General features: G+C 38.2%; 1 protein-coding gene across 1 annotated transcript in view; it reads left to right on the plus strand.

Annotated features, from left to right (window-relative positions):
- LOC124355143 (protein MTSS 2) overlaps window positions 1-13359 on the plus strand; it is a 180244-nt gene that overhangs the window by 16197 nt on the left and 150688 nt on the right. The window contains 1 exon segment of the mRNA XM_046806115.1: window positions 10744-10805. Coding sequence (XP_046662071.1) covers window positions 10744-10805 — 62 coding nt within the window.

Consider the following 13359-nt stretch of genomic DNA (forward strand, 5'->3'; position numbering starts at 1 on the left):
TCCCAGATATAAATATTTACAATATGCAATACATGTATACAGCAATGGTTACATGGATGCGCACGTGTATTAATGCTCCCCCCTCCAATTAAATATGGTGTACGGCCTTTACAGGTAGAAGGTATCAGTAAATCATAAGGTGTGACATATGTTTAACATCGTTCTTACTACCTGAGCTGCAAAATCTTTTGATCTCCACTCGTCTAGTAGCCTATATGCACGTGCATAGTAATAAAGGACCTTACGAAATAAACCCCTTCACCAAAGACGTTTAGTGCCATTACAAACGCAAATAGTATGTTGTTTTACACAACGTCGCATTTGGACACAATACCCCAAGTCATCGTGTATGGAGTAGACTAAACACAACAGTTCACCCGTGAAGCGTGCCGCCCGCAGCTACTGCCAAGGTCATGACCGGTTGACCTCTACTTGACTTTAAACCTTGTTAAAGCTTATTGTCCTGTCCCGCACATGTGCTGGGTTTGGACAGATCCACCGAACAATGTGACTAAACATTAGCCTTGTGTTATTGCTCCGTCCTTGAAGCGTTGATACGTCCGTAAGATACATATTCATATGTACCTAAAGATTTAATAAACGTTTACTGTTTCTTGCTTGACAACACTTTACTACTGGCCAGCTGGGAACTTAAATGATGTCGTTGATGTTATCTGCAAGTTTGATGAAAATACATTTCTGCATTTACAAATAAAACTCGAGAATTCGTACAAAAATTTGTTGTGGACGCTTCTAAGAGCCGTATGTAGGGAAATGACCTATGTTTACCCCGAAAGAACCATGTTAAACCTCAAAACACTTTAAAACTTTCCATTGCAGAATTCTAAAAGCTGTATTATTTTAAAAACAAAGGTGTGTTTACACCAAAACTGACAACTGAAAGGTGATAAAAGAATGTCAGTAGAAACCCAAAAGTTGTTCCTCTTCTCAAATTTAGAGCAACAAGTGGAAAACTTGTTGCCAAAGAATTGGCGCGAAAGGTGTAGGCAGTAGTGTAAAGGATGTCGGACGAAGAAAACGCAATTATTGCCTCGGCTGTCTATGCCATAAGATTCCATTAGTTCACTGGCTTTGGGCTTGGTCCATTAGTTATCGCTACAACCTTCCATCATGGCACAAATAACGAAATAACACGAAATCACGGCCGTGTTTATGGTTTTAAAAATTAGGTGAACATCAAGATTGCTAATTGTCCATTCCAATACGAGCTACTTAAACCGAGGTTATTTCAAAGTAATTCCTGAAGAGTATATCGTAATTTATTCGTAAAATTTCATTTAATCAGATCTCTGGCATTAAGATAAAGCAAGGGAAGAACAAAATATGTTACTTGGCCAATTACACTAAGGAAGTTGAATGTAAATTATTTTAACCCATCGTGGTCATCTATAGAAAATGATTGTCTCTGACTAGGTTGAGGTACAGTTAGGACTCAAGACTAACGTCTCGATGTCAGAACACTTACCAGATAATTGAAGTGCGGTCGTCTGCCCACTAATAGAGTAAACATATGTACGCGCACCAGTTGACCCATTGACTCCATCTGTAAAACAATCACGTCCTGGCCACTTGTTCGCCTTGTGTGCTCAATGCCTTGGGCTCACGCAACTTGTACAGTCTTCGTTACCTGAAGCTGCTAAACTATGCCGGTTTCAGTCGTAATGACTGAAGAAACTGACTGACTACCTACTGCATCTGTACTTTCGGTACAGTCTCTTCATGATTGTCAGTATCTCTGCCTATTGAAATAATAATACAAGCTTAGAACAGTCAGGAATATTAGGACTTAAGATTAAACAATAATTAAACAATATTTGTTCTGTCAGAGTATTTGTGATGTATGATTGGAATCATATTGTGAAAGGGTTGAAAGTCGGACAGACCAGCCCACGTCGGATCTCGGGGAGCAAGATATGTCCCAAGACCTTATCATAGAGGAGCAAGATATGCCCCAAGACCTTATCACAGAGGAGCAAGATATGCCCCAAGACCTTATCACAGAGGAGCAAGATATGCCCCAAGACCTTATCACAGAGGAGCAAGATATGTCCCAAGACCTTATCATAGAGGAGCAAGATATGCCCCAAGACCTTATCACAGAGGAGCAAGATATGCCCCAAGAACCTTATCACAGAGGAGCAAGATATGTCCCAAGACCTTATCACAGAGGAGCAAGATATGCCCCAAGACCTTATCACAGAGGAGCAAGATATGCCCCAAGAACCTTATCACAGGGGAGCAAGATATTTCCGAAGACCTTATCACATGGGAGCAAGATATGTCCCAAGACCTTATCACAGAGGAGCAAGATATGCCCCAAGACCTTATCACAGAGGAGCAAGATATGCCCCAAGAACCTTATCACAGGGGAGCAAGATATTTCCGAAGACCTTATCACATGGGAGCAAGATATGTCCCAAGACCTTATCACAGGAGGAGCAAGATATTTCCGAAGACCTTATCACATGGGAGCAAGATATGTCCCAAGACCTTATCACAGCAGAGCAAGATATTTCCGAAGACCTTATCACAGGGGAGCAAGATATGAACCAAGACCTTATCACATGGGAGCAAGATATGTCCCAAGACCTTACCACAGGAGAGCAAGATATACCACCAGACCATTGAGAACAACATCTTCAGTGTTAACTTATGTGAAGATTCCCTTCGTGTTGCCAGTAATTTATTGGTGCGCGATTGTGAGGTGTTGAAAGTATCCGAACTGTCAGTTTTCGGGATTTTATAATTTTCAAATGAAATAATTCTGTTTTCTAGAGAGAGTGACGCAGTAAAAGTCGCAATTAAAAATCAGCTGTTTCATTTTCAGGTTGAGCCTATTTATCTCATATAAAACCCACTTCAATTTGAAATGAACACATTACTCGACCTTCAAAGATTTATACTCATTATAATGTAGCCTACATAATCTTTGAATTAAAGCCATTGTACTACCGTTCGAAAAAAACGACTGGTTTAGTTACAAAAGACAGACACACTACATTAGGATACAAATTGACACGTTAGTTTTAAAACGATAAGTTTTGTAATTTTAGTACAATAGTACATGTTTTTATAACTACTACGTTCAAATGTGCAATAAAAATGCTGAATTTTAGCACCACATTTCAAACCGTAAAATTTAATACAATAAAAATGATATACTTAGGTTTATGTATCAATTCATTATTGTATATTTGTAGGGATTTTATAGTTATATTATACATACTTTTAAAATATTTAATTGTGCAAAGTACTTGTATGAAAATTCGATTAAGAATTAAATTGTCTGAAAGTGTTTATACAATTGTTTAGAAGTCCGTTTATAGTTAATTTACTGTGATTAATTTTTACCTAAATGTATTAATTCAGAGATTGCATTAAACAAATTAGGTGGATACAATCTAAATTTTAATAACGTACATCCGTTTCTACATTTCGAGTGCAAATTGAATTTCTAAATTGCTTTCGGACGAGCCAGTATGAACCCCAACCCACCCCATGTAGATTCGCCCCTGGAACTGCTGGAACAGGCGGGCAGCAATTGGACGTGACCCGCTAGCGGTCCGATCCGTCCTGTCCCGTCTTGCCGCCACATAACAGGACCTGTCGTATCAGACATAACATAACCTCACTCTGCCTGCCTGGTCTGGTCCGGTCCACTTCTGAGTCACCTGATCATTAGCATGTAGTGCGACTGCGCTGTTTGTTTACGACCTGCCTCAAGTCGGACCACCTACCTATACTATCTGAGCTTATAAATCCGCAATATATCTATACCTGCCACTAACTAATGGTATTACTTCGTTATCGTTACGGCCGATGTAAGTTGCCGCTTAGCGTAGAGCAGCTCAGTTAGCGTAATTGGTTGCTGCGGCACTTTGCTCTAATTGAGGATTTCCCGTTGTTATGAAAATAGTGCAGCATTAACGAACGATACTCTGGATATTGACGATCCAAACTGTCTAACTTATGCCAGATTTTCTCAAATCAGCTCAATTGGTGCGTCTGGTGTGTGTTGTAACAAAATATTAAGGAATAAGATTATGGTATGTTATATGGTTATTAGTAATAATTACGTAAATAATTATGGTGCTTGTGTTAGAAGATGCGATTTCGAATCATGGTCTTTGCGCCAAGTGAGATCAGTATGAAGATAAAGACTAATAGTATTCTTTTGCTAGAAAATATACCACATACGTAATTTAGCCTGCACCAATGAAGAGATTATAAATTTTTGACACACATAGAATACTCCCTCGGTGTTTATTACAGTTGATTATACAGTTCATACAGTTGATTCTTTTAATTTGTATCAATTCATTAGCTCATATCAAATCTTAAAACTGCTAAATCTGAATTAAACTACTTTTTTAATTATTCATTTTACCCGTTTAAATATCAGATCAGTTATCTTGCAGCTCTTAAAGATGACTCTGGTGGACAGCATCTTTTATTATATGACACTCAGAACGCGTCCTCTGTTGTTTGTTCTCTTAGAACAAGAAGCTGATGAAACCCTTCATTTCATGTAGTCCTAAAAGAAGTTTGCATTTGCTTCCGATGTGACAGGATTTTCAGGATGGGTAAGGTTGGTGGGAGGAGCCGCCTCATGTCAAGATCCCATGATGAGGGCTAGCGGTCTCTATTTACCAGCGATGTAATCTTGACGAAGGGAAACCTAACTCTGTTCCAGCCTCTACCTCTACCTATCAAAGCGGGTAGTGGGGCAATTTTCCCCCATGGCCTTTAGCCTAAGTGAGCTCCACCACTCCAACAGTCATCCTCTGCAGTAAACAAGACCTATCGCTGAATCCTCTTATACTAATATCTCGACACTTGCTGTTAGTGATTTGCCGCTCCTGGATATCCATGGGGTTGTCCAGCTGTAAGTGACGCATTGGTTTTTGTTGTACCCAGTGTAGTAGGTTCAACTATAAGGTGTAAACCAGCCAGAAGTGAATCCTTATGATCCCCTCTTTAATTTTGGACAATAACACAATTTTGTCTTGGTTAGTGGGTTTGTTTTGTGTACATTGTTTCCATATGTATTAGAAAATAATTCGTTCTTATAACATCAATAAAGTGTTTTCAACAGTAGTGCTGGGTTTCCTACAGTTTCTGCAATTCTGCCCTCGTCTTCAGTTATCTGTGTTTTTTGTATGAAATACACTTATATTTCTTCCACACCTGATTACTTTGAATTACATTTGATGCCGTACCACCATTAACCAGTCAAGATGAAGTCATCAGCACTCCGCTATAATGTCACTAGACATAAAGGTCACACAAAGGTCATGTGCTCCCGCATCTGGCACTCTGGACGGGTGTAATTGAAGTTGGAACAGCTGTTTCTGTCACCTGTCCGACATTATCTCCACGTACTCGTCCGCGTCGTTACGTTTACCCCTACTAATTGTTTAATTACCCCATTCCTGTTTTACAGGCAGTAGTTGAGAATTAATTATGTACTTAGTAGGCGCCACCTTCTTTGTAACTGAAACATCGTGATCCGTGCTTATCCGCTGTAGGATAATATTAATAATAGTTTATTTTCATTACATAAGTACAGTACATACACCATTAAGGTTTTTCACGTATTTTTGTTAGATATTACCTTATGTTAATTTCGCTGTGTCAAAATTGCCAAATTACTAAAATGTATTAGGCTTAATTATGATATTAAAATAGTATTGTGAATGAAGACATTGGGTGTGCAGATATCTTAAGCTGTAGCCGAATACAGTTTCAGAACCCTACTTGCAGTCGAATTCGACAAAGCAAATGTATCCCATACTTACAAAGATTCCCTGCTGCTATTTAAGGTTAATAACAGTAGAAACAATCAAGACGGAACGGTAGACCACAAAGTCTCTAGAAATGGCGAAGTCCGTCTGGGAAAAGTGGCAAAACGCTTGGTAAAAATATTTAGACCGTGTGCTGCAGAATGTCTGGTTTTGAAAGGATTCCCGAACACGAAGTTTGTGAAGTACACTGACACTGTCACTATCGGTGAGAACGAGACAAAGAGGAGACATACAGGCAGAGGAGTTGTCACTACCAGGGCACTGGTACATTATGGTGACTGTTAAGACGGCCGAGAACAGGAAAATATCCGCCATTCAAATCTCGATACCGTCCTTGATCCTAACACAAGATTTACAGAGTTACTATTACATACAATGGACTTCCATCTTAGAGTTAGAGGGTAGAGCTACTTACCCTCGTCTCAAGTGGTGCTTGAAAAACCATCCTAAGTTGACATTATTACGTAGTATTTTCGTGTCAATTTTGTTTCAAATACATTCAACCACAAGGCGTCTTCTATAGTAGATAGTATAGAACAGATTTTGCTGGGGAGCTCCGACTCTGAGGCTCCTAAGGCGATTATGAGTTATAAGGCCGTAATCTGGATGACACATAGATAGAGATCGTTTACTTACACGCTGCAATGTGTAAATTTGAAATCTACCAAATAGTGCGTACCATTTATTATTATACATCATCTAACATCATGTAGATGTAACATCACAAATCATATTAAGCTATGCAGATTGATTGTATCTCTTCTACTACATGTCATAGACAGAATATATACAGTAGTATAATACCTTTGTTCTGCTCAAGACAAACGTGCAGGTGGTGTGGCCTTTAATATCGTATGTGAAACATAATTCCCACAGGGACTATAAATCTGTGCGCAGAAAATTTGATTCGCATTATTTACTTTAGAGCCATCGTTCGGTATTAAACGTTCTAAGCACGTGTTTTTCTATAAGTTACTTGAGGAGACTAAACCAATACAGCGACATTAAATTATTCACCAATGACTAAACAACGATGCTCTGATGAGTAGTCAGACATGTGGATATTAGCAATCAAGTCTGTGATGACCACGTTACTGGGTCATAGGTCACCTGAGCCGGTGCCCCCGAGGGCGAGCGACAGCTGATGACCCACCTGCTCCAGGAGATCACAATTTCTTCATTCATTGGTCGGTTGCCACCCGCATTGCGTCCTCTAATTGGTAATTATTGTCTTTCTTTGGCGGCGCTCGTGGTTTTTACTCGTGTAATTAGTAATTTTCTCCAAGTAGGTCTTCGAGAGTACCAGTTTTTCTAGCAGCTGCTTCGCAGACACTCGGTATATTGCCTTTTTCACTGACTTGCCCCTCTTGTGCGTCTTGTATTTCGCTTAAAAGTTATTATCGGATATAAAATAATATTGTTTACTAATACGGGAATTAAAATAAATTTGTAGTTTATGAGAATAAATGTAATAAATCATTCCGGGGTCCATGTAAATGATGATGTACAAATCGAAATGAGCGTCACTCAGTCATGTGGTCAACGTGGTGACCGCTGTACATTCATCTTCACTTCACTTCCCGGATAGATGGATTGCAGCTGGTTTGCATGACATAGTACTACGGGTGTTCCGCACACACTTTCATAGGATAATCGTGAACATTGCTGCTCTCTATACTCGCTCTAAGCAGACAACTCACGTGTCCCTTCATCCATGAAGCTTTTCACACACCTATCTATCATCTGACGAGATGCAAATCTCGTAGGAGTACATCATTACCAGAAGGAGGGCGGGCGAGACGGACCAGGTGCATGAAAGATAGAAAGCTCCCGAGACGCGTTATCATCGGTAGCTCAAGTGGGGCAGCGAAAGTGGAAAAGCGCAGAGCACACGGATTGTCCCGCCCACGGACCCGTGTGGTACCGTACCGTACAGACATCGGCTCGGACCACTTTCTCTGTCACCGGTGTCCTCTGGAAGCCGAAAATGACCCGAAAATAAATTTTGACTTTAAACAACTATGTCTTATGTCCACTACAATTTTTTTGTTAGATTGGTTCATATTGATTAATAATGGAACATTTAAAAAGTGTAATTTATTTAATAAGATTAATGTTTGAGAGTAGCTTAAGATGCGCTTTAAGCAGATGTTCAACTACCACGATACTAGCACACGTATAAAAGTACCATCCTATCATGAGTCATTGCAAAGATCGATTTAAATAAATTAAGGTTTGGTTAAACCTTAAAAGTGTGTTGAAATTACGCTTTTTGTTAGCTTTGCTCGTGTATGAACACTTCTGGTTCAAGTGAATTATATTTCCATCGCGGATGTCGAGTTTACCTTGTTGCTTCGATCAAGAAAGTCTGTCAAAAGTGTATGTTTATTGCCATTGTACGCGTACGTGTACTTTATTATAAAGTGGTCTAACACTCAAGTTTTAAGTTCATCCAGAAATAATTTATTTTAGACACAAATGTACATTATAACTTAGCGCCTGCAAATGGTGTTTGGCTATGTAATATACGTAACTATCTTGTAATTGCAGTTTATACTGTGCAGGCGCTTTGATAACTTTTATGTTTTGGAGCGCCGCCTGGTGGCGAGTTACATCAATGGGCATAGCATATAAACCCTCTACGTGGAAAAATACATATACATACAAATTTTCGTAATGATCAGTCAGTTTCTGAATCTATGAAGGACACACAGACAAACATTAATTTTTTAATATATAGATAACTCACTTTCTGTTATGTAAAAAGCTTGTTCGCCGTGTTTTTGGCGCGTTTACCTACTTTTACTGATACACATGTTAAAATTATAGCCTGAGATGCATGGGACTAGGGCATATTCTGTTCTGAATAAGACTACCACTTTTTTTCTGGAAATCTTTTGCACTCGAGGAAGTCTAAAGAATTCGGAAACAACTTTGGTAACCATTATAATAGACTATTGACGTTTGTTTAGATACATTTTCTAAATACGTTATGGGATTTAAGTCATTAGAAATATCACGCTTTTTCCTGGCCTCTCAATTTCTTCTTCCAACAGCAAATTCTTTTTATAAGCACATAATTTGAAACTGCCAACATCTGTCAAGATATGCAAGTATTGTGCGGAATTCACCGGAGAGGAGATGTATCATAAGTCAGGTCGGTCGCGGGTCAGTGCGGTTTGACCTCAGATCCCCAGGGGAGGGTATCTTCACCCCTTCTCCACCACAATCTCCAACACGTTCTCAAAGTTTCTTCTCCGCATCAACAATTTCAGACGAACCTCAAAGTTCTTGCCAGTCGCCAACCACTAGATACTGTTTGCTTTATCTTTATCGTTTTGAAACCGAGCAAAGAAGCTAGTCGAACCAGCCTGTGTGTACGCGATGGTTATGAAAAAAGTAAAATTTCTCTTTTTTGTATGTAAGTTTCCGTTTCATAGTAGACTTCAGCTAGCTGGCAATAAAATTTATACCCTAGCGTATACTTTAAGAGTTCGTAGGATACAAAATTACGGTACGATACATTAAAAATGTCTATGGTTAAATAGTTTTTACTTTACAAAATTAACTGAAAAGTATGGGTATTTATTGCTATAACAAAACAGTACAACACAATAAATTATTATTTAAATTTCAATATCCGTGCCTGTTTATACCATAGCATAGTTATGATGTACCATATTTTATACCAAAATGAGTTATTTTGTACCAACACATTAAATGTTATTTGAATTTCAATGCTAATACGCAAACTTTATAAAGAGTGTTTTATAAGAGTATATAACAAGAGATGTCGACGAACTCTACGAATTCAACGTAAAGTTTGTTGCCTACAACCCCCTCCCCCCCACTCACCCCTTCTCACGCAAAGTTTTCAGCAGCTTTGTTCACGTGTCTGTCAACACTTAAATTAAATTAAAAGGCGCTCGCAGTAGCATTCGCGCCCCTGGCCATTTCACTAAAGTCTATCCATTAGTTGTCACGTTTCCTAACAAATCATCTTCTCTTTGCTCATTTTTCTTTCTCTGGTGGTAGGTTCGGTGCTGTAGTCTTTTCATTACCGTTTAATTAAATATTTAATTAAACAAGTACTGTTGAAATATCTCGTTTTGATATCTCTCACGTTTGTTGGGGGTTTCTGTACGCTGTACTTTTAGGTTGCTTGCATATATACATATATGGAGTCAAATCGCGAATCAGATTCAAATTCATGAAATTAAAATTTATTGAGTTACATTTTATTAATCCGAATCCAATGTAATGAAGCAACTGCCACACGGAACGTGACACATATGCAATGTATTTGTACAGAAACAGTATGTAATAAATGAATACATGAAATACTAAACTTACACAATTGGAGATATGTGTACTTCTATACAAAATTATGTATGTTACACATAAAATATAGTTTCACAGACGATAGAAATGAGCAAATGATATTATTTTAGATTGCGTATTAGTTGATTCTGTGTTGTGCATGACAACGTTTTTAAGTATACAGAATTTTTTCAGTAATGGATTCAAACGACAATACTGCAGTTTTCTATGATTGAAACTTAGAAAAGTTTGGTATTAATGAATATTAAGCACTCTGATTATTTGGTTGAATCCTCTCTTTTTGCGTTGTTCCTGTAACAATTTTGAAGAGCGAACAAGTTGTTTTAGGTAAATCATGTTAAGAACTTGACTAAGAACTAAGTAGCTGTAGTCCGGGTTAAACGGATGTAAGTGGATTATCTGGATGAAGGAGAATCGGATAAGGGAATGTTGATTATAGAAACACATATTGAATGACGCTGCTGAGTTTCTGTAGTAAATATTCTCCAGTTTGATGAAGTAAAATGTTGACATGTATTTAGAGCAAACCTCCGCCAAATACTCTTGCAATCTGATCACTGGCTTATGTCTGTTGCAGAATGGGACGCCGCTGTGGGAGGACTTGGTGGTCAAAGCCACCAAACTGCACACCTGCCTTAGGTAAGCTGATTGGTTTATCATTACAACGGGTTCTTTTTAGTCCTAATTCTAACGTAGTTTAATGAGTATCCTCCATAAAAAAATATTTATGTGGATGTTACAGTGATGTCGTGTAATGTCGAGTGTTGAAAATTCCATCATGATGTTTAATATCTGTCTTTCTCTTTTGACAGAAATGTAACACAGTGCATTAGTGAAATACATTTTATTCCTTTGATTTATTATTACGAGTATGTTTAACGAAGTGTGTTAGATCACGAGTTACAAAAACATAATTTTTTACGAGAAAACCAGTGGGAGTTTCATACAACGTATCTCCTAGTAAAATCGTTTTTGAGAACGCACGAAACGGTGGCTGGAAGTAAAGTGTAAACAAACACTAACAGGTGTAAGCGCAAGCGGGCCATATGGTCCCGCATCCCGCTTGTTGACGAAGCGACTAGCGAGTAGCGGGCGACTGTGGGCGGTGACCGTGACCGACCGACCAACTGTGGCAACCGGACCCCTCTCCCCTCCCTCCCACACACCGCTCATCTATTAAACCAGTTCCCACATGATGTGTAAATCTCCCGTATTAGATATAAATCAAAACCCACTTACGGTCTACCGTAAGAATAACATTTGTAGTGTGCTTGGGCATTTTCATACCGTGTCATATTTTCGTGGATAATTCAATCTCGGTTTGTCATCACTGGTTACCACATAGTTCCATACAGATCCTTCACGAACTGGCTGTTGAAGCTGAACAAAGGTCTTTCTCTTGTTACTGGACACGGTCAATTCAGGCAACTACTCACTACTGAAGATCCTAGGTGTGGACTATGTAATCATCTGGAGGAGACTGCTAAACACGTTACTTTGGGTTGTGAAAGACTTGAGGTTAGTCAGAAGAGAACTCTGTCTGGAACCACACACACACACAACTGATGATCTCGACGCCATCATTGGGCTGAAGCTCTTGGATCTTGTTGAAGGTACAGGGTTAGGCAGGCCTTACTAGCGGACCTTTGCTGTATTACAAAGGTACTAGCGGATTCGCAATAAGCTTAAGTTGACTCTTTTGGAACTGTGAGTCCTTTATTTAGTTTTGAATCTAATCTAGTCTAGTCCCATATCTAGCAATAAACGATTAATAATTAATAGTAGGAATTAATAATTCATGGATAATTTTAAGGAATACAATACCACACAAAAAACAACTCGCTTGAATTCCGCCTTGCACGTAAACCTCAGTGTAAGTAGTTTTCACTAGCCTGTCATTGGACCTGCAAAAAGTAAAAATAAGTGCTCTCGCCACAAGACTTGCCACACTACCGATCCTGTATTGGCGAAACCTTCTGTTATACCTTGTGATCATGTTAAAACGCGGCCTTTCAAGCCACATACGTCTGGACCAAGTCGATGTTGTTAGCCAACATCCAATCAGTATTTCTTCATAAAGCCACACTGAAGGCGGTCTATTGTGGTTAGGTCGAATCTGTCCCTGTTCTTACGGACCTTTGTTATGGGAACCACATCACTTATTGATGGAATATTCACTGTCGGGCAATGGCGACCATCACGATTGCAGCACCATAAGAACCGACTTATTCACTTGTACGAGCTTAGTTTTATTCGTACAATTATGGGAGACGTCTTATTTTATAAGGATTTTTTTTAAATTATATTTTAAAGACATAATCAATACTCATCCAAATGCTTTTTGGTTTTGTTGGTATTTCAAAGATTATTAAAAAAAAAATAAATCTAACTTCTTTGTACTCGTTTAAATATTAACAAAGTGTACACTTAAAAATAATAAAAGAAATGTAAAAATTCTTGGATGCGGATTAGTTAAATATTAAAAATTATACAACTCCCACCATGCTGCTATCAAAAACAAGGGCGTAAAAGTATATCAGGTTTAACATTGTTCTTTCTTTGGCAAAAAAACTCAAGAACATAAGAACCGTATGCAGTCTCGGCTATTATAGGGAGAGCTGTAGGATTCAGATCTTGCCAGTGGAGAATATATCGCAATTTCCTTCTCTGTTTATATAAACAGCTTCAGTTTTTATTTTCACGAATCCTGGCCTTTTTTGAACCTAACTCACCACTACAGCACTTGCAATAAACTGGCTGTATTATTTATTTATGACTATTACTCGTTTAAGAATTATGTTTTTTTATACATTATTTGGGATTAAAGATAATAAATCATTTGACTAGTTGTACAAAATCTCTCATTTAAGAATCATCATATACCGTTTCTTTTATAGGAGACTTTTTACAACGTAAATGAGTACTTCAATAAATCACAGTATTGTTATTTATGTATAACGTAGCAATGCAATACAAATTACGTTGGCATTAGTCTTTTTGTGAATATTTTATATTGTTATGTCTATAACAGGTTTACTATGTACGATGGTTAGTCCATGGACAATAAAGATTGTACATTTCAGTACTTTCTTATTCTATTTAAAATTCACATCAAGCACAGATGTTAAAGGCTTTGTATTTTTAGAAACATGTAATGAGTTCCATTATGTTTCTTCTTGGTTGAGAAAACGTA

The sequence above is a fragment of the Homalodisca vitripennis genome, chromosome 2 (assembly GCF_021130785.1).
Source record: "Homalodisca vitripennis isolate AUS2020 chromosome 2, UT_GWSS_2.1, whole genome shotgun sequence".
Lineage (NCBI taxonomy): Eukaryota > Metazoa > Arthropoda > Insecta > Hemiptera > Cicadellidae > Homalodisca > Homalodisca vitripennis.